This window comes from Acinonyx jubatus, chromosome E3 (assembly GCF_027475565.1).
Source record: "Acinonyx jubatus isolate Ajub_Pintada_27869175 chromosome E3, VMU_Ajub_asm_v1.0, whole genome shotgun sequence".
Lineage (NCBI taxonomy): Eukaryota > Metazoa > Chordata > Mammalia > Carnivora > Felidae > Acinonyx > Acinonyx jubatus.
This window is the reverse complement of record NC_069398.1, coordinates 37,557,154-37,578,111: the sequence shown is the minus strand read 5'-3', so window position 1 is coordinate 37,578,111 and position 20,958 is coordinate 37,557,154. Positions and strand designations below refer to the sequence as shown.

Genomic DNA, 20,958 nt, shown 5'->3' with positions numbered 1-20,958 from the left:
AAAGCTCTCTAAAGTCATGATCTAGAAGGGAAGCCACTTAAGATTTCTTTTATTTATTTATTTATTTATTTATTTATTTATTTATTTAGAAAAAAATTTTCTTGAGAGAAAGGCAGAGACAGAGGAAGAGACAGAATCCCAAGCAGGCTCCACACTGTCAGCACAGAGCCCCATGCTGGGCTCGAACTCCCGAACCATGAGATCATGACCTGAGCCTAAATCAAGGATCAGATGCTCAACCGACTGAGCCCCCCCAGGCACCCCCATGCTAGATTTCTAAATCGGCATGACCGTACATGCACTTTGCTTAGACCAAAAGCCTCATTTACAGTCCCCCGTGCGTGCATCATACACCCATCTTGTGAACGGCAGCCTAAAGGAAAACATCTTGTCCTTGAGGTACCATCAACACCGCTTAATGATAAAATTCATGTTGCTGCCTATATGCTGATCTATAATCTTCTGAGCTTTCACAAGATGTAAAAAAAAAAAAAAAGTCTAAAAACAATTCATTCTCCAGAACACTCTCTTCCCCGTGAAGATCGCATTTCCTGGGCAGCTGTCCTAACTTGGGTTGGAATAAAACTCTCTGTTTTCTATTTATACTAGAGTGTTCTCTGGTGAATTCGCATGGGCAGGGTGGAACAGGTGGGGTGGGGCCCAGCGAGGAGGACCCGGGCACACAGGTGCCTCTGTTGACACAGGCACCTCTCAACAGTCTAGCCTGGGCCCTGAGCTGCCGCGGGGCATCCGAGCTGGGCTTCCCCGGGTGGGGAGGACTCCCAGATGTTGTTGAGCTGGGAACACCTCCAGCCTGCCACTCTCGCCCTAATGTCTGGAGAGTGCCTGGTGGGGCGGGGAGCGGGGGCACTAGTCCCGGAGTCTGGTGTTTCTCCAGGAAGCAGGTGCAGGAGAGGGACGCTCCAGAGGGGAAGAAGCTGAATGAGGCAGGTAGCACATCACAGCTCACAAGGTGGCCTCACGATCTGATACTGTCACCAAGACACCCCCCGCCCCCCACGTCCCCACAAGATGATGCCTGGACACTCCGTGTAGTCTTCTCACAACACCAAGGCCAGTCTGCCTGGAGGACAAAAGCTACCGTGGCTTCGCTATGAAGCCAGGTGGGGGAACCGCGTGGGGTAGGGAGCCCCGGGACAGCCCGAAGGACAGGAAGGTGCCGCGGGAGTCCTCCGAAGCCTCGGTCCCCGACAGCGGCCCTGGCCCGGAGCGCGGAGACCGGCCGCGCGGTGAGCGCCGGGGTCGTGCCCTGCGGCTGAGGGACCATCGCCAGGAGGCCGAGAGCGACGATCTCGCCCCAGCCCCGCCGTCGCCCAGGCACCGGACAGCTCTTTCCTCTTCTGGCTGGGGGAGAACTACATTTCCCGGCATGCCCGTGCGGCCTGGCTTGCGTCAGCCGGCTGCGACGGAAAAGGCCGCCGGAGAAGGCGGGTCACTTCCGTTGCGCGAGTGGGCCCACGTTCTGTAGTCGTGAGCGGAGGCTCCAACGGCTACCGGTTTCCGGTTTCGCGCTCCGGAAGTGACGCAAACGGGCCGCGCCGCCCCGCCGAGCGCAGAGTCAGGGTCGCGATGATCCGTGTCTGGCGTGCGCCGGCCACCGGGTGAGCTGCGCGCGGCCTCGGAGGGGCCGAGGGCGGGCGCGGCGGGCGCGGCGGGCGGGCGTGCTCACGGCTGTCTCTTTTCCAGGGCTGTCCGGGCGCTGAGGTTCGTGCGCGGGGCTTCCCGACACCTGCAGCCGCCGCCGGGTGTCCGGGCTCAGGGCCAGCCCGCGGCCGAGGCTGAGGAAGAGGACGACCCTAACCGTCCCATTCAGTTTTCCTCCAGCAAAGCCAGCCCGTCCCGCTGGAAAGTGCATCACTCCCTGGGAGGGGAGCAGCAACGGCCCTGGTGGAGGGTGCTGCCCTTCAGCCTCTCGCTCATGGCTCTGGTGGCCTGGTGCTTCTTCAGGCAGGAGACCAGCACGGACCGGTGGTTGAAACAGGTGTTGGGAGAAGAGGAGCCGGAGCCCGGCGATCGTTCTCAGGAGCCTGGAGCTCCGACCGTCCACCAGGCGAGAACGTAGCGGGGTGCCGGCGGGGGCTAGCAGCGAGGAGACAGGCAGCCGCCCTTGGGCTTCTGACATCGCGTTTGACCGTTTCTGCCTTGGTTATGCGCGTCCCCAGAGTGAAGGACTTGGCACAGCTGGCCACACCGACCCGCGTGAAGGCAGAGCAGAGTGTCCACAGAGCGGAACCGGCTCTTCGCCTGATATTTGCTGCCCAACGGATACGCCCCCGAGACGTTTCTCTTTCCGACCCGTGGAAAGGGTTTTGGTTGCACTATGTACGGTTGGATTTGGGATGTGTCTTTCTCCAACGCGATCATGTTTCCAAAGCAATTCTGGTGACACTGGCAATCCAGCGTAACCCAGTCTGCAGGTCGTTTGCTTTCCGAGACAGAGTAACTGGGAGAAGAGTGAAACTTTTTGTTTTTTGACGTACCGTGCTGTGTAGAAATAGATGTTCGTTTGACAAACTGACAATAAATTTTAATTTGGTGATGTGGAATTAAGCCAACCCCCTCCCTTTTGTGCATCTCATTAAAAAAAAAAAAAGGCGGGGGGGGGGGCGGGTGCCTTTTAGTCCTCTCCAGTTCCTTTGTTTTTCTGTTTTTCCAGAATAGGAAGTGAGGAAAGAAACCTAAATGTAAATTGTGGGATTTACAAAAGATACCGGAAATAATGAACTTTTCTCGGCTTTACAAAGTCTTATTTTTAGCAAGGCAACAACTTTCTGAGTGGAATAAAACTGGGCAGCATTTTTCGTTTTTTTAAACGTTTTATTTTTGAGAAAAAGCCCGTGTTTGTGCTGGGGGGAGGGCAGAGGGGGGCGGTGGGGACAGAGGATCCCTAACGGCTCAGTGCTGACAGCAGAGAGCTCTGATGTGGGGCTGGAGCTCAGGAACCATAAGATCATGACCTGAGCTGAAGTCGGAGGCTTAATCGACTGAGCCCCCCAGGCGCCCCGCTAGGTATTTCTTCTGACAAATTACAGGCAGGATTTTTGGGTATCGAAATGATACGCTTTCCAAACACTACTTACTGAGAAACTGCTTAATTTTGAATTAAATATGAGGGAAACAAGAGGAAGAGTTTATTCACTACGTTTCTAGCGGAAGGTTTTATTATGTCTGTGGTGCTGAAGTTAACTGGAGGTCTCTTCGATCCGGGTGTTTGCAGACTGGTGGCTGCATGGCAGTGCACCGGCTTCCCGAAGGCTCTCTGCTGCAGGGGTTTCAATGTCGGGCCCGCCCCCGGGAAATTCCGCTTGTGTGGCAGGTGGGATTGATAGAAAGATGTTTATAGATTTATATGTTAATTATTATTTTTTTTTTTAAGTAAGCTCGGTACCCAGTGGGCTGGAACTCGTGACCCTGAGATCAAGAATCCCATGCTTTACTGACCGAGCTCACCAGGAGCCCCCAAGTATGTTCATTTTTTGGAGGTAGATCAAGGTTTGGGAAGATTGTTATCTGGGAGGGAACAAAGAACGAAGCCGTCCTTTCTCCATCCTGGCACGGTTGTTACGTTTAATTGTGAGCTACCCAGTCATTCAAACCAGAACCCTTAACTGTTCCCTTCCCAGCTTTTGTAGGGAATAAAAAAACCTAATGAAAAGAATTTCTGTTGTAATTGAAAGTTACTCTCATATGGCAAAAGCAATGTGATCTACCAGGAAAAGTTAGACGCTGTCATAAGCAAAAGGAAGAGAATCAGAAACACTTAAGGATGCCACTGTGGGACAACCACTGTGAAAACGACGTATCTGTCTATAGAAATTCACACCTCTTCAAAACACGATGGTGGGTATGGCTGTTTTTGATGGCACATCATACCACACGGGAATAAGTCCTGAGTATCCCCCCGGGCTGCTGACAGTGAGGGGTTTTCTGGTTCCTGACTTTGCACCCCAGACCCGGGTGGGCTTTGTCCTGAGCAAAAGGAAGACCTGAGGCCAGCGAGTGACCGTGCAAGCAGGCCCTCCCCACACCGGGTCTTGGCCGAGGGGTGGCAGCAGACAGATGGAGAGGTGAGCCGTGACTTCCGTCCTTTCATTATTCATCCTCGTCCTGGGCTCCTCTTGCCGGGCCACGCGTCTTCAGGGGCTTGTTTGGATGCAGGCCACCAGCGGTGCGAGGCTCTGTTCCCAACAAAAAAATGTCTGCTTACTCCATGGGCTCTTCGTTGTTTTAATATGCTTAAAAATTTTTTTTAAATATTTATTTTTGAGAGAGAGAGAGAGAGAGAGACATGGAGTGCGAATGGGGGAGGGGCAGAGGGAAGGAGAATCTGAGGCAGGTTCTGGGCTCTGAGCTGTCAGCACAGAGCCGGATGCGGGGCTGAACTCGTGAACCCCAATATCATGACCTGAGCTGAACTCCGCTCAACCAACTGAGCAACCCAGGCGCCCCTTTAGCCTGGTGTTTAAAAAAATGTTTACTTTTTAAAAATTATTTGGGGGGGAGGGGCAGAGAGAGAATCGCAAGCAGGCTCTTCGCTGATAGCCCGGAGCTGGAGGCCCCCGGGGAACTCCCCAAACATGAGATCATCACCTGGGCCAGAAACAAGAGTCGGACCCTCAATAACCGAGCCACCCAGCTGTCCTGGATTCTTCCTTGAAAATCAGCTTTAATGGTATATAACTCACATGGTGTTCACTTCACCCACTTAAAGCATACAATGAAAATGTTCGCTATATTCACTTGGGGCAGCCATCGCCACAATCTAACTTTGGGACACGTTCCTAACCCCTAAAAGAAAGCTGGGTAGCCACGGCAGTCGCACCCCATGGCCCCCCATCTCTCACACACCCAGCCCCAAGCAACAGGCTCCATTCTTTGCAGCTCAGCACCCAGCCCCGGGGGTCAGAGTCATGGACGAGTGGAGAGCCAGAGTGACCAGCCAGCCCGCGGCCTCCGTGCGGGGGGACCCGCTGCGGGTGGCGCAGGGCGCTGCGCGGTGGGCCGGGGTCCGCCAGAGCGCGGACTGGGGTGGACGCGGACGAGGGGAGCCCGCGGGGGCGGGGCGGCGCGCTCGGGGCGTGTGCCAGCCGATGGGGGCGCGGCGCTAGGTCGCCCGGCGGGTCTGGGGTCCGCGGGGCGCCGGCGGGGGCGGGGCGGGGGCGGGGCCGGCCGGCGGGGGCGCGGGGGGCTCGGCACGGGGGGAGATCCGGAGGGGCGGGGGCGGGCCCGCCTGGCGCATGCGCGCTGCATTGTTTTGACTGAAAATGCCGTCGGTTTCGAAAGCGGCGGCGGCGGCGCTGAGCGGGTCCCCCCCGCAGACGGAGAAGCCGACCCACTACAGGTCAGTGGCAGGGCCGGCCGCGGCGGGGCCGGGGGACGGGGTGGGGGGCGGCCCCGCGCGCCCCCGGCTCGCGCCCCGCGCCCCTGGGCCTGGGTGCCGCCTCCGGTGCGGCCTGGGGCCCCGCGCCGCCCCCCGCCCCGCGCCCGGGCCTCCGCGTCGCGTCCGGGCTCGGGGCGGCGGACCGCTGTCCGACGCGGGCTGCCGCCGCCTGAGGTCGAAAGGCGGCGCCCAGGGTCTGGGGCGGCACCTGGGGGCGGGGGCTGGGGAGCGCGCCGGGAGGCTCGGGGTCGGTCCACGCGCCTCTGCGGGGGAGGGTCGGCGGCTGGGGCGGATGCGCCTGGGGGCGGGGGGGGGGGGAGGAGGGCGGCCCCCGCCTGGGATCAGGGATGGCACCACGGCTTGGGGGGTCGGGCGTGCCTGGGGTTGCCGTATCGCGCCTGAAGTTGGGCGTCGCGTCCGTGGCCGGGATGGGGAATGCTGCGGACGGGGTCTGGGGAGTCGCGCCTGGGCTGGTTGAGGGGGCGGCCGTCTGGGGTCCGGGGTCGGACCTAGGGTCGGGAATGGGCAGCCATCTGGACTTGGGCTGTCTCTGCCCCGGGTCGGGGCGTGCCTGGGGTCGCTGTGTCGCGCCTGAAGTTGGGGGTCTCGTCCGTGGCCGGGATGGGCGACGCTGCGGGCGGGGTCTGGGGACTCGCGCCTGGGCTGGGTCGGGGGGTGGCCCTCTGGACTCGGAGTGGGGCGGGGGTCGCGCCTGGGGCCGGGAATCGAGGGCTGCGCCTGGGGTCCGGGACCGTGCCTGGGATCGGAGGAACGCGCTGGGAATGGGGGGGGGGGGGCGGCCGTTTGGGGCCGTCTGCCTTCAGAGAGGGGGCTGCTCTTGAGGTTGGGGCACCCTGGCTTGCGGGGTCCGGTCCCCGCTCCCGAGTCCTCGAGGCCGCCCGCCGGCGGCGGTGGCGGCGGAAGCGACCCGCAACGCTGTTTGTCTTTTTAGGTATCTAAAGGAATTTAGGACAGAGCAGTGCGCCCTGTTTGTGCAGCACAAGTGCGCCCAGCACAGGCCATTTACCTGTTTCCATTGGCATTTCCTAAATCAGCGTCGGCGCAGACCGCTCCGCAGGCGCGACGGCACCTTCAACTACAGCCCGGACGTGTACTGCTCCAAGTACGACGAGGCCAGCGGCGTGTGCCCCGACGGCGACGAGTGAGTGTGGGGCGGGGCCAGCTCTGGCCGCTCTTTCCAGCACCCGCCACCTGTAGCGGGGGTCTGGTCTTTGTGACCAGTGGTGGTGGGCGGACTTTTCTCTACCTCCAGGACTGTGTCTCCGGGACACCCTTTGGGCGCTGCCAACCGACTTGACCTCACTTCCCATCGCGGACCCAGTTCCCCAGGTTTTCCGTATTAGAGACAACCCTTAGGAGGTGCACCTGTTAGGCTTAGGACCGTTTTGTAGTTGCCCCATGTTTTTTGGTTCAGAGAGTGTGTTAAAATGTTTGCTCACCCTGTGCAAGTTATACCTGGAATGTTTACTTCCTTGCAGCATACATATCTAACGTCTTTAAAAAAAAAATGATAGGGAAGTTATTTCATTTGCAGACTGTCGCTTATGTAGCACTTTTAAAGTTTAAGAAACCAAGGTTTTGTTTGGGTTGGCTTTTTTCTTACAAGTTTCTTGATGGTGTTATGAACAGATGTATTTATTTAGCAATGTGTAGAATGGGAAAACAGGGCACGTGCAGGCAGAGTGTATAGGCTTGTAACGGACAGAACCCAGTAAGGGGAGGTTTTGCTTTTTTTTTCCTGGGCTGTTTGAGGAAGGAGGAGGGCTGGTCCGCCTTTGCCTGGAGGTCAGATAGCATCACTGAGCTCCGGGCCCTCTGAATAACTTGTTCAACTTCTGAACTGCTTGTTCAATTTCTCTTTGGATCCAGGCCTGATCTGGGGGAGGTCCTTTGGGCTCAGTCCCCTGATCCCTTGAAAGGAGTTGCGTCTCCAGGAATGCTCCCTTTTGAAAGAAAAATTTCTTTTAATGTTTATTTTTGAAAGAGAGAGAGAGAGAGATAGTGAGGGGAGGGGCAGAGAAAGGGAGACACAGAATCTGAAGCAGGCTCGGGCTCCAAGCTGTCAGCAGAGAGCCCGACACGGGGCTCGAACTCGTGAACCACGAGATGATCTGAGCTAAATTCAGACACGTGACTGACTGAGCCTCCCAGGAGCCCCGTGAAATGCTCCCTTCTGAAGACAGCTTTCACTGTGCTGCACTCAGACATCAGAGTGATGTGTGTCCTTCATTTTCCAAAGATGCTTAGGCCAGGGAGTAAACTTTTCGTTTATGGTGATATCATAAGCTTTATATACTTACTGAAATATTTTTAGTTGAGCACCAGAGAGTTCAATAAGATTGTTATCAAGGCAGCTTGACGCTTGCTGGAATAACGCGCCCAGCCCTTTCTTGGTTAAGATGGTGTTACACTTCTGTCAAGTTTCAAAAGTGCCTTATATAATTGCTTCTTGAACTGATCTTTTCTGCAAACGTGTCTTCAGAAGAAATATGTTTCTCTGGCTGAGGCCTGGAATCAGGTCCCTCATTTCTCTTGGCGATGTCAGTCACCTCTCTGGCCTTGGGTCTTGAGTTCCCCAAGGGGGGAGGCAGTGCTGCTTGACCCTGGTGCGGCAGTCCCATCACCCGGCGTGTATGACCTCACCCCAGAGCCCTTTATGAAGGACTGACAGTATTCACTGATGCTTTCGGTACATGTAGACAAAGCAAGTTTGAACAGCTGTTTGGGGTTCCAGAGTCTGGATGTCCTGGTATTGATTTGGCCCCACTGTTAGACATCACCTGACGGATGAAGCGTCTGTGGGTGATCATTTCAGCTGGGCTCGATAGTAATTAAATAACAGGCAGTTGGTTTCTTTTTATTTTTATATGTTTATTTTTGAGAGAGCACGCGCAAGCACGAGGGGGGAGGGGCAGAGAGAGAGGGAGATACAGAATCCGAAGCAGGCTGCAGGCTCTGAGCTGTCAGCACAGAGCCTGATGCGGGGCTCGAACTCACCAGCTGTGGGATCATGACTCGAGCGGAAGTCGGATGCTCAACCGACTGAGCCCCCCAGGTGCCCCCCAGGCAATCATTTATTACGGAAATATTAACGTGTGATCTACATGACACGGAGGTCATCATTGAGAGCCAGATGAGTGGCAGTTAGGCGCCTGTTTGACATTTTCTGTTTGGGGTGCATCCTGTGACCCTCCATGTAGTAAGAAAGTCACACATATCTTAGTAAAGATTGTGTCACTTGTATCGAGGTTCAGCCTGAAATTCAGGAAGTGTTTGGCAGAGAGCAGATGTCTCTCCTAGGGGTCTCTCCTTAGTAATTACCGTTCAGTTCCATGGGGGAAGGACTTTCTCACCCCCCACGAGTGGAACAGCACAGCGTTTGTCCTGTTTGACTACATATTCCGGTTCACAAAGCATCACCATGGAATTCCTAAGTAGATACTACCTTCCAGAGTAAGGACAGAACCTTTCTTTTATTTCAGTTTATGGGTTCTCGAAAACTGTTTTGGGTATGTGTACTACCAACCTGTTAATTTTTTTAACGTTTATTTTTGAGGGGGGGAGTGGCAGAGTGGGGCTGGGGGAGAGAAAACAAAAAAAAAAAAAGAAAAGAAAGGAAAGAAAGAAAGAAAGAATCCCAAGCAGGCTCCATGCTGTCTGCACAGAGTCAGACATGAAGCTGGAAACCACAAACGGTTCAGCTCTGGTGACCAGAGCTGAAGTCAGAGGCTTAACCGGCTGAGCCTCCCAAGCGCCCCCCCACCCAACCCGTTATTTCAGAACATGGATCCTATCAAAGAGCAAAGACCCTTAAGCCCTTGTCGGGTGACCTAAGCATCCAGGACTGTTCTTGGAGCTGGCTGGCAGCAGCTCGAGGCCCGAGCTGTGTGGCAGGACCGGATGGGGACTCCAGGGGGATTGGCACCTCTGCTGTCACGGCCTTTCCTAGGATGGCGCTCATCTTCTCCCCTCACTCACGCCTCCTCCCGTGGCCCCTTCCCCCAGGGCCCCCCCTCACCTCCGTGGCGCTTCCAGTGTCACCTCTGGATAGACCTCCCGGTGTCATCTCCCCCTCCCCATGGGCACCCCGGCTGTCACCCCCTCTTCTCCGCGGGCGGGCCCCCCCATTAGCCAGGGAGGTCCCGCTGCCCTCGCGTCCCCTGCTCGCCGTCTCAGGGCCCTCTGCTCTGGCGGACACGCCCCTTCCCCGGGGCAGGCTGCGATTGGTCGTGCGGTCACGTGTTCCTGCCCCGCCCCGCCCCGCCCCGGCGGCTACAAGCCCGCCCGCGCTGGAGCGCCAGGGTCAGCTGAGCGGTGTGCGCATTTGACAATCCTCGAGTAAGAGTCGAGAGAGTCGGCGGCGCAGAAAGCCGCTTCCGAGCCTGAGGTCTGGCCCAGCTCCATCGAGTCTGTGTTCCCACTTGTGAGGGTGCATCTCAGGTATTTCTTAGGCTGGGCTTCAAGGAGAGCGACTCCTGTCGGAGGTGTTCGCTGGCCCACCCTCATCCTGAAAGCTGCTGAGCGGCATCGGGTGTGGACAGCCCAGGCCCCCAGCTGGGCCTGCTCCCCACGCCAAGCCCTCCGCGGTCAGGGCTGGCCTGGGTGTTCGCACCCGGAATCCAGGTGTGATTGGCGCCTCCTGTTGAGGCGAGCAGGTGCGGGGCTCCTGGGGATGGTTAGGCGCCTTCCCAGCGGCCTCTGCGGCCCTCGGGGGACATCTTCATTGGGGGAAATCAAGCAGCCCCCAACTGTCTCGTGTGCAAAGTAACCACTCTCTTTCCCCGGTTAACCCTCCTCCTGCGGTACATAGGATGCTACTGGGGAGTCAACCCTCCAGACCCCCAGTTGTAGGTTCTCTTGCTTACTAGGAAGTGAGCCCATCCCATTACTGCGGCCTTATTCTTTCAGGGCTCCCCTGGCTGGCCTGGCTCTTCTCCCACAAGCCCCCCCCCCTCACTGCACTTGGGGTATCTGGGACACAGGCCCGGGGTCAGGTGGGCCAGGGGCTTCCCGCTCTTGAATCCGAGCGTGCTTGTGGGAGCTTGTTGGCTCAGAGCGACGTCCTAAGTGTCCGAGGTGTGGCATGCCTGCCGCACCACACTGCCTTCAGCCTGCCCTTTCTAGGGAAAGACGCTCGCCTGTTTAGTTGTAAAAGCCCAGGTGTCTGGGGCCCTGAGCCCTGGGTGAACTTCACCCCCGCGTAGCTGTGGACTTGCTCCAAACTGACCTTACAAGGGAACTCTGCTTGGGCTTGTAGGGTGGGGTGGGAGCCAGGGCAGGCCCGGAACGTCACAGCCTAATAGTCCGGAGCCGGGGAGTTGCTGACAGTCTGCAGGACACGCGCTTTTCGGTTACATGTTAGCCAGCCGAGTGAGTGAAGTTGCAGGAGGTGACCGGGAGGGAGGCCCCCTCGGAGGCCAGTGGAGAGACGGCCAGTGGAGGCTTTTGTCTTCGAGGGAGGGTGGCAGCTGTGGGGGCGCAGAGGAAGGTGTGGACCTGTTGTCGGTGCTGATGGCCCACGCTAGGCACTGATGAGGGGCCGCTTCCCTGGCTCGGGAGTCCGGGCCGCCCTTGGAAACCAGGGGGTGCGGGGCTGAGCGGGTGGGTGTGGCCAACACGGGGTTGGCTGTCAGCCCCCCATCCCTGGTGTCCGAGAGGAGGGGGCGGGTGTGAGCTGATCCTTGAGGTTTCCCCAGAAGCCCCTCCTGCTCCCCTTTGTCTGCAGCCCAACGTCTTTGTCCATATTTGCTGTTCCCCACATTCCGTGACTGCGTGGCGTTGCTCGACTTGTTCTGGTTTGCACCTCTGTCTCCCCACCCCTGTTTGAGCGCCTTGGACACTGGCAGGAGTCAGGTTGTACTTGAGTGTCCCCGAACGCCCAGCGGTACCCCCTGTCGCGGCCCCCGGACCAGCAGTTGGGACCCGAGGAACCTACCTGGACTCGACTCGGGGACCACACCTTCTGGGGTTGGCAAGCCCTCCAGGGGTTCTGACGCCTGGTCCAGTGTGCTCCTGGCTGGTGCTAACGCACGGTGGATGTGAGCTGCGTGGGCCACCTCTGTCACCCACTGCAGACTGGCCTTGGTGGTTCTATTTTGGTTTCAGGCAAGGGCTGCCAGAGGGAGGGGGACAGCCTGCTGGACACGGAGGGGCGGCCGTGAACCCCTGGTCTCGTCCTCCCTGCATCCTGGCGCGTGGGTTCCAGAGCATCGTGACTGTGCCCTCGTCCGGCTTGTGCTGTTCCATCATGGCATCGATGGAGATCTGCTGGATTTTCTTTTAGAGCGAGCCAGAGTGCGCACATGTGTGCACATGAGCAGGGGAGAGGGGCAGAGAGAGAGGGAGAATACCAGGCAGGCTCCACACTCGGTGCGGAGCCTGACACGGGGCTCGAGCCCACGACCCTGGGATCATGACCTGAGCCTAGATCAAGAGTTGAACACTCAACCTATGAGACACCCAGGTGTGCCTGGAGCCCTGTTTTAATTACACGGTTTGGGTCCCTAACTGTGGCAGGTAGCTTGAGAACCAAGGCCCCCACCTGAATCCGGTCACCGTGGGGCACATCACGGGTGCGGTGGGCTGGCAGTGGCCCCGGGGGGAGAGGTGGGTGGATTAGTGGACTCCTGCGGGAAGAATCTGCCTGGGGTGTTGGGCGGAGCCCTGAGTCTTTCCGGCCCGAAGGAGGGTTTTCTGGCTTTGCCACTATGTTGTCTCTGAAGTCCTGACCGCCTAGACCTTCTGCACGCGGAGCCACTGTGCGTCGTTAAGAGCCCTCCAGTATCTCGGGGTCCTGCCCTGAGTGAAATAGTCGAGGCTGCTCAGGGCCGGGCAGGGGCCTCGGCCACGCCCTGGTTGCCTTGGCGATAGCACCAGAGAGGAGACGATGCTTAGCGCCCAGCTGAGGGGCCGCTAGGGAATGAGCGAGGGCTGCGATGTCACACGGGGCAGTCGGGCGGGCCCAGCGCCCCCCTCCCTGGGGCCGTGTTGTCGCTGAGCGGCCTTCATCTCTAGTCACGGGCTCCCCGTGACAGCTTCCACGCCCCGCGTACCCAGAGACCCGTCCCGGGCCGGGGCGATGTGCGCGCAGGCCGGCGGGGGACACGGCTGCATAGAGAGGGGCGCGGGGCGGTGCCCAGTCCTCGCTGTAGCCGCTCCGCCCGCCGTCCTCGCTCTGGCTCGTGGGCCGTGCCTCCTGTCTCCTTTTCCAGGTGTGTGTCTAGTGGCGTGGCCATGCTTGTTTTCAGAAAGTGCCACCAGGTCGTCTTGTCTGTGTGCCACCTCGCCCGTGTCTCAGGGGTGTGCAGGGATTGTCTGCGACAGGTGGCGTTCCGTGGAAGGCTTCGTCGGGGCCTTCGTGCCCTGTGGCACATCTGCCCTGTTGCCCGTTTCTGCCGTCGCCGAGGGAGTGCGTGTCCTCACTGCGGGGCTGTCTGAGGGGCCCCGGGGTGCTGGCCGCGCTCTGTCCTCCCGGCACGCGTGCTGTGACGTCGCCGTGTCCGCCTGTGAAAATCCCGCAGAGGGCCAGACGTGACGCACGCTTGTCTGTACAAATATGTTAACATCTCTCTCTGTCTCCAGCGGGCTCTGTTTACGACTACGATAGACTACGATAGAACATTTGTAACGTAGCATTTGTAACGTAGGAAAACGGTTGTAACCATTTTCAGTGCGCGGTTTAGCGACACGGACGACTCCCATAGTGTCGTATATAACCGTCCCCGCTGCCTGTTCCCCAGTCCTTTTCTTCGTCCCAACCTGAAGCTCTGTCCCCGCTCAGCACTGACGCCCCTCGCATCCACTCCCCACCTCCCGGGGACGTGACTCTGAGTCGTGGGACCTCGTAGAGTGGAATCACACAGCACGTGGGCTTTGCCTGTGGCTTCTCTCGCTGAGCGCAGCGTCCTCACGGTTTATCCGCGCTGTCCAGCGTGTCCGAGTTCTGTTCCCTTCGAGGCCGAGGAGCGTCCTGGTCTGCACGGGCTCCATGTTGCTCCCCCACGCGTCATCTGATGGGCACTGGGGTCGGTTGCAGCTTTCAGCTCTTGTGGGTCACGTGCTGTGACCCGGGTGCAGAGAACTCTCCCCCGGACGACAGCGGGGTCTCGCAGCGTTTCTGGGGCGTGCATCTGGCAACGGAAGTGCCGGACCCCGAGCTGGCTTCTCCTTTGGCTTTTGCTTCGTTGGTTCCCAGGGACCCGGCCTCGCGGCCACAGCGCGCTCTCCCCTCATGCCCTGCACACCCCAGGTGCTCAGGGAGCTCTGGGGTGCGCTGTCTGAAGGCCGAGAGAGGGGTTGAGAGTGAGTGGCCCCCCAGTGCCTTACTTCCGGGTTTTGTCCCTGCTTCGTGTGTGGGGAGCCATCCCGACGGTGCTCCCAGCAGCCGGGTGCATGGTTTGCTGGGCACTGAGGTGGGACTGGGCCCTGACACGGTCCTCCTCAACCGTCCCCTCTGGAGGGGGACACCAGGCCCCTGCCTCACCCCTCAGGCAGCTCACGGCGAGTTGCTGGCTCAGGCTCTGTGCGTTTTTTTTTTCAAGTTTATTTTAAAACTAGTCTTTTTTTTTTTTTTAAACCTTTATTTTTGAGAGAGAGCAGGGAGGGGCGGGGAGAGAGAGGGAGACAGAGGATCTGAAGCAGACTCTCCACTGACACCAGAGTCCGAGGTGGGGCTTGAACTCAGGAACAGTGAGATTGTGACCTGAGCTGAAGCCAAGTGTCAGACACTTAAGACTGAGCCACCCAGGTGTCCCCGGCTCAGGCTCTTTTCAGTATTCCTCCCCCCTTCTGTGCCTCTCGTCTAGAGGGGCTGACCTCCATGTGGGCTCAGTGCCCAGCTTCACGTGTGGAGCCAGCCCCCTGCTGCCTGGGGGCCCCAGGGGGACTCTCCCTGGGAGTGTGTGGCTTGGCACCTGCAAGTGGCACGGCCCGCCCCCCTCCATCTGGGGCACGTGGTACCGCCCGCCCCCCCCCCCACCCCCCATCCCCCGCTCTCCTGCCCAGCTCCCACCAGCCTCCTCCTCCAGCCGTGTCCGGGTTTCTCCCCAGGCTCCTTCCCTCGAGGGGTCCCCTGAAGCACCTGGATGGATGGGAGTGAGCACAAGTCCTCCTCTGATAATGCTCGTCGGGAAAAATGAGGGGCGCTGCTGCATCCCGGGCACGGACTTCATTTTTCCATAATCAGAAAATGATGCAGGATGAGTTCCAGGGAAATTTGGTTCTGTGTTTTTCCACCAGATGTAGTTGCGGGATCTGTGGGGCATCTGAGTGTCTGGGGGACGGGTCCAGGGGACAGGTGCTCCGCCCAGGACCTCAGGCCTGCGATCGGAACAGATAAGTGTGCGCAGGGAGACGGCGAGAGCAGGGCGTTGGCCAGGTGCCGACGAGGAGTGGGGCGGGTCCGCGCTGGTGTCCCCGAGGCCTCAGATGGCCTGTGTCTGCCCCTCTGCTTCCCAGGTGCCCGTACCTGCACCGGACGACGGGGGACACGGAGCGCAAGTACCACCTGCGCTACTACAAGACCGGGACGTGCATCCACGAGACGGATGCCCGTGGCCACTGCGTCAAGAACGGGCTGCACTGCGCCTTTGCGCACGGCCCGCTGGACCTGCGGCCGCCCGTGTGTGACATCAGGTGTGTGGGGCGTCCACGCGGGGCGGCTGGCCAGCTCACCTCTCTGGGATGCTGGCCTGAGCGCTCTCTCTCTGGCTTTGACTCTGATGAGAAGGTTTCCTTTCCGCTGCCCCGTGTGCCCGTGGGAGTTCACGAGGCTGAGCTCGTGCACCTGTGGGACCCCCCGGGGGGGACAGACGAGTCCTCACTAAACGCGTCTCAGCTCTGAAGGTGTTGGATTCGTCCCAGGACAGGGCTGTGCCTGAGGCCCGAGGGCCGCCCGTCCCGAACCTTCTAGGTTGCTCCGCAGAGCGACAGCACCGAATGATTCCGTCACCTTGCGGGAGGTCTTGGGACAGACGCGAGGCAGCGCTGTAACCAGTGTGACATTTGCTCGCAGGGAGCTGCAGGCCCAGGAATCCTTGCAAAGCGGCCAGCTTTGCGCTGGGGACGGCGTCCCTGATTTGCAGCCCGGGGCCTTGGCCAGCCAGGCCATGATCGAGAAGATCCTGGGCGAGGACCCCCGGTGGCAAGGTAACCCTGAGGCCACCATGGAGGGGGGGGGGGGAGGTCCTCTCCATCTGTAAAGTGACCACATGGTGGACCTCGCCGCCTTCGTTTGTAGACCACATGGGGAAACTGAGTATCCAGCGGAGTATATCACCCCCAATGCCTCAGGTTGCGGTGGGTGAGTGGGATCTGAGCCCCGGCGTCCAGGCCCCACGGTTGCTCTGGATGTTTACCCTGGCGTCTTCTTGCCGAGGTCAGCCAGCGGCTGCCTCCTGGGGAGGGGAGTATGTGGCAGGCATGGCTCCTTCCGGGCGCCCCGTCCCAGAGCTGGGTTGATGTTCACCGCACACCTGCTCTTGGGACGTCCGTGCTTCCGCCTTGGCCCTGCCCTGTGGGTCTCCCGGGGCCCTCGGCTCAGTCCCTGCAGCTCCTGGATGCGTGCCTTGGAGCTGCGGGACCCGCGCTCCTCGCAGGCTTCACAAGTGATGGCTGTGGGCGGTGAAATTTGGGGGGGTGTTATTGTAAGTACCCGTAACGTAGTTCATTTACTGTTTCAGCTGTTTTCGAGTGAACAGTTTGTGTCATTTGGTACACTCACGGTGTTGTGCAAGCATCAGCACTAATTTGGAACGTTTCTGTAACGTGCACGGAACCCGGTCCCTGTTAAGCAGCACCCCCCTGCCCCGGCACTCACTAGTTTGCCTTCTCTCTGTGTGTTTGTCTGTTCTGGGTAGCTGATAAGGGCGGTGCGGTTTTAAGACAAGTCCTCTAAGTCTTGATGGGGCTCCTTGGACTTGCTCGGCTGACAGCACCTGTGTAAACAGTGCTTTCACGCCGTCGTTACTGAGCAACAAATTTTCTCCTTGCAAATGTCTTTGCCTGCTCTCGGGAAGTCCACGCTAGGGCCCAGGGTACTGGATCAGTCAGCAGAGGTCATGCGAGGCTGATGCAGATTTTCCTCCCATCTCTACTACCCCCCCCACCCCCACCGCCACCCCCTCCTTGAGACCAAGTGCCCGGCGCCCACCCCACGATGGCATCTGCCGGCTGGCCTCTTGGCTGGGCCGCGTGAAGAATGCCCCAGGGTCCCCTCTGTGTTTCGGGGCACCCACTGGTGCTGCGCGCTCGTCCCCCTGTGGTGGTGTCGCTGCTTGGGGAAGGGCCGCCTCCGCGGGAGCTGTGTGCCCGCAGCTTCCGGCTTCCAGCACCTGAGGACACGTGCTTTGCCCGGGGTCTCTGTCTTTCCGGAAAAAGCCCGTGAGAACCTCCTGTCTCCCACATTCCTGGGGATGCCCGCTTCCGCCTGTGTGAGCTCCGGTTCGTGGCGGGGGCACGCCGCCAGCCAGGCTGGGCTTGAGGAGGGAGAGCAGGGAGGCGGCGGTGAGGCCTGTGGCTTCGCCCTGGGGGCAGCCCTCAGCTCCTGCACCCGGGTCCGTGTCAGGAAGGTCCAGTTAGGCGCTCTGGCTTCGGTTCCTGAGCGTTTCAGACGGAGCCTGTGGCGCCGACACTCGCGGTCAGATGCGTTGCTCCAGACTGTTGTTGCCATGCCTTCATTTTCCATCTCTGTGTGGCGTTTCGGCTTTTAACTAGCAGATTTTATTTGTTGCTTTTTAGATGTCCAGAGGTGTCGCGGGTGGTACAGGGTCCTGTGTACCCCCTCCCACCTTCCCCTCGTGAACGCCTTGCCCCGACGTGACACTTTTGTCACAGGCAAGGAACCGACACGGACACGTTCACTAACGTCCACAGTTTCCATTAGGGCTCACGCTCTGGGCTTGGCCAAAGCCGTGTCAAGGTCTGCTCTCGGCCTGGCCCCTGGCCACCACTGATCCTTTACGCTACTGTTGGTTGCCGTGGTTTTGCCGTTTTCAGAATGTCCCATGGTTGGGGGCGCCTGGGTGGCTCAGTCGGTCACGCATCCGAGTTTGCCTCACGTCATCATCTCTCGGTTGTGTCGGACTGTATCTGTACGAGGCACTCGCTCCGTACTTGTGTATAAGTGTTCTAGGTTCTATTTTCCTTTTTTAATATAAACTTGATTTATTTTGAGCGAGAGAGAACAGGGGAGGGGCAGAGAAAGGGAAAAAAAGAATCCCAAGCGGGCTGTGCACTGTCAACACAGAGCCCCAAGTGGGGCTTGAACTCCTGAACCTCGAGATCGTGACCCGAGCTGAAACCAAGACTTGGCTGCTTAACTGACTGAGCCACCCAGGCATCCCTAATTCGTTTTCTTAAAATGGGCTTTTTTGTTTCTCGGACCCTTTTTGTTCTTTCTGTGTCCCTCTGTGTGTCATTTAATGAGTTAGAAACTGTATTTGGTGTGGCTGGACAACGCGGTGACGTTAAACTTCAACCTGCAGACATTTCCTGAGGGTCGGGTCGCGTTGTCTTGGGTGCTGGGGCCCGCCCCTCCCCTCCCCCTGCCGCTCTCCCATCCCTTAGCGTGAAGCTCAGCCCTGCTGGGAACGGCAGCGGGAACAGTAGCGTCTGCAGGTGCCGTGTTGATCGTGAACCAGGCTGCCAGTGGGTATCATTTTTAGGATTTTCTCTCATCAGTTCTTGCTTTCAAATGACCCCAGGTGGCTTTTTGTTTGTTTTTGCTCTCAGATGAAATTCAGAAAACGTGAAATTAACTACTTAAACGATATACAAGGGGCACCGTAACCTGGGCTCAGTCACTTAAGCGTCTGACTTCAGCTCGGGTCATGATCTCACGGTCCGGGAGTTCGAGCCCCGCGTCGGGCTCTGGGCTGACAGCTCAGAGCCTGGGGCCTGCTTGGGATTCTGTGTCTCCCCCTCTCTCTGCCCCTTCCCTGCTCATGCTCTGTTTCTCTCTCAAAAATAAACATTAAAAATTTTTTTAAAATAAAATTGAAAATCTATTTTTAGGGCAATTTGGGATTCCGCTGATAGGAAAAGATGGAATTCTCATATGCCCTGTGACTCCGTGTGTGCACTGTCCCCACCACAGCGGGACATTTGTCCCTGCCCACCAGCCGACATCACAGGTCCTTATCACCCCAAATCCACTGTTGATATCAGGGTTAAAATGCACCGTTTTAAAGTGTGCGTTTCAGGGGTTGTTTGGCTGTCAGGTGAGCTAGTTTAGAACCCTGTCATGAGCCCCCGCCGTCAACCCCTGGCTGCACCCGTGTCCTTCCCGTCCGGGATCTGCCCCATCCCACGGCTCCTGTATTCGAGTCACGCGACAGGTAGACTTCCGGGCCTGGCCTCTCACCGCGCGTCACGTTCTGCAGGCTCGTCCAGGTTGTGGCGGGTGTCAGCGTCTCGCTCCCGATCGTGGCGGTGGGGTGGACACGCGGTGTCCTTTGGCCCGCTGAGCACACGTGCACGTGCTCCCATGTGGACCCCTGTGTTTTCAGACGCCAGTTTCGTGCTGGGCAGCTATAAGACAGAGCCGTGTCCGAAGCCACCGCGTCTGTGTCGCCAGGGCTATGCGTGTCCGCACTACCACAACAGCAGGGACCGGCGGCGGAGCCCGCGAAGGTTCCAGTACAGGTGAGCCCCTGCGGCGTGCGGCAGCGTGGACCTGCCTACCCCCCCCCCGCCCCCCCCCCCCCCCCCCCCCCCCGAGCCAGCGCTTTGCCGCGTGTGCGCGCGTGCCGGGCTCTGCCGCCTCCGTGCGCGCGCACAAAAGGCCAGACGCGGCCGCGTGCGGGTCAGAGACGGTCGTGCTTCCTTCCTTCCGTCTCCGCGGTTTCAGGGCCCAGGGGCCGAGAGCCGCCCCTGCTCATCCTGCCAGTGGTAGTCACCAGAGCGCAGCCTGAGAGGATAAGATGAATTCACGGAGATGGAAGGGACGGAAAATGTGCCGAAAAATAATAAAACCTTACTCCCCACGGCGGCTCGTTTTTTCCGGGAGTCCAAAGAGATTTTGATAAGGCTGTCCGACAGCACGTGAAAAATGAGCATCAGGGCTGGGTTTTCCTGCTGTGGGATCACTGGTGTGGGACTCAGCTCGGGAGGGAAGGAGGGAGGGCGCCTGCTGCCTGTCCAACGCTCGCATGGCACGCCACCCGGGTGCCTCTGAGCCGCACCTGCCGCGGAGCCGGCCGAGCCCCGACTGGCTTCAGGCGGCCCTCACTCTGAGGCCCGCTCCCAGGGGTTGTGTGCGCCCGCCGCGTGCCAATAGCGGCTGGGCACACTGACGCCCCCCCGTCCCCCCAGGTCCACGCCGTGTCCCAGCGTGAAGCACGGTGACGAGTGGGGTGAGCCCGCGAGGTGTGACAGTGGGGACAGCTGTCAGTACTGCCATTCCCGCGCGGAGCAGCAGTTTCACCCGGAGGTACGAGGCACCCGCATCGGCGCACAGCCCGGGGTAGGGGGAGGTCTCCCCCCTTTGACTCCGGGTCCCTGGGACCACCCTCTGGTCCTGCGATTCGCCGGGAGGATTCGCAGATCCCAGCAGCGCTGTCGTGCCCACAGCCATGATTCGTTGGTGACAGGATAGGGGCTGAGGTCAGCCAGGGGCGGGGGGGGGGTGGGGGGGGTGGGGGGGTGGGGGGGTGGGGGGGTCCCTCCCGGGGCTGGGTCCCCGACCCACCGGGCCTGAGCTTCCAGGGCTATCCTGCAGGGAGTCACGTGGACCGTGTCTGTGGACAGGCGTGTGGGCCTCGGTGTCTGGGGTTTTCACTAGGGGTCACATAGACGTGCTGACCTCCATCTCCAGTCCCCCCAGAGGCCGAGCCCACACGACCGGGCCCAGAGCCCCTACCAGAAATCACGTTGTGACTATCCAGGGTGACCTCAGAGCAGGTAAACAGAGACACTTACCAGGCAGGACACCCCGCCCTCCGGGAGCCGGTCCAGGCCGGACCTTCCTTTGGCACCGGCAGGGCACGGACGGTTGAAGTTCGCAGAGCTAACCAGAGCACACTTGGGTTTGTGGTGAAAACAGACCAGCAAGGGGCTCCTGGGTGGCTCAGTCGGTTAAGCCTCCGACTTGGGCTCAGGTCATGATCTCATGCTTCGTGAGTTTGAGCCCCGCGTCGGGCTCTGTGCTGACAGTTCGTAGCCTGGAGCCTGCTTCCGATTTTGTGTGTCCCTCTCTCCCTGCCCCTCCCCTGCTGGTGCTATGGGTCTCTCTCTCAAAAAATGAATAAACATGGGGTGCCTGGGTGGCACAGTCGGTTAAGCGTCTGACTTCAGCCAGGTCACGAGCTCGCGGTCCGTGAGTTCGAGCCCCACGTCAGGCTCTGGGCTGATGGCTCAGAGCCTGGAGCCTGTTTCCGATTCTGTGTCTCCCTCTCTCTCTGCCCCTCCCCTGTTCATGCTCTGTCTCTCTCTGTCCCCCAAAAAATAAATAAACGTTGAAAAAAAATAAATAGTTTGCTAAAAAAAAAAAAAAAAAAGAATAAACATTAAAAAAAATCAAAAAAAAAGATTACTGATCA

At 59.0% G+C, this 20,958-nt stretch overlaps 2 protein-coding genes across 9 annotated transcripts in view; both read left to right on the top strand.

Moving 5' to 3' along the window:
• Positions 1-1,465: 1,465 nt before the first annotated feature.
• LOC106982767 (protein CCSMST1) lies at positions 1,466-2,797 on the top strand. The gene is made up of 2 exons (XM_027043653.2): positions 1,466-1,622; positions 1,708-2,797. The coding sequence occupies exons 1-2, from the start codon at positions 1,591-1,593 to the stop codon at positions 2,081-2,083; spliced, it is 408 nt and encodes a 135-aa protein (XP_026899454.1). The 5' UTR covers positions 1,466-1,590; the 3' UTR covers positions 2,084-2,797.
• A 2,427-nt stretch (positions 2,798-5,224) lies between these two features.
• UNKL (unk like zinc finger) overlaps positions 5,225-20,958 on the top strand; it is a 37,661-nt gene continuing 21,927 nt past the window's right edge. For 6 of the 8 annotated variants that reach the window (XM_053213756.1, XM_053213759.1, XM_053213758.1 and 3 more), the window contains exons 1-6: positions 5,225-5,362; positions 6,354-6,563; positions 14,879-15,055; positions 15,435-15,568; positions 18,928-19,063; positions 19,733-19,850. In XM_053213756.1, the coding sequence (XP_053069731.1) occupies positions 5,286-5,362; positions 6,354-6,563; positions 14,879-15,055; positions 15,435-15,568; positions 18,928-19,063; positions 19,733-19,850 (852 nt within the window). In that variant the 5' untranslated portion in view covers positions 5,225-5,285. The remainder of the gene's footprint in view (positions 5,363-6,353; positions 6,564-14,878; positions 15,056-15,434; positions 15,569-18,927; positions 19,064-19,732; positions 19,851-20,958) is intronic. The other 2 variants (XM_053213760.1, XM_053213757.1) reach the window with 2 other exon arrangements.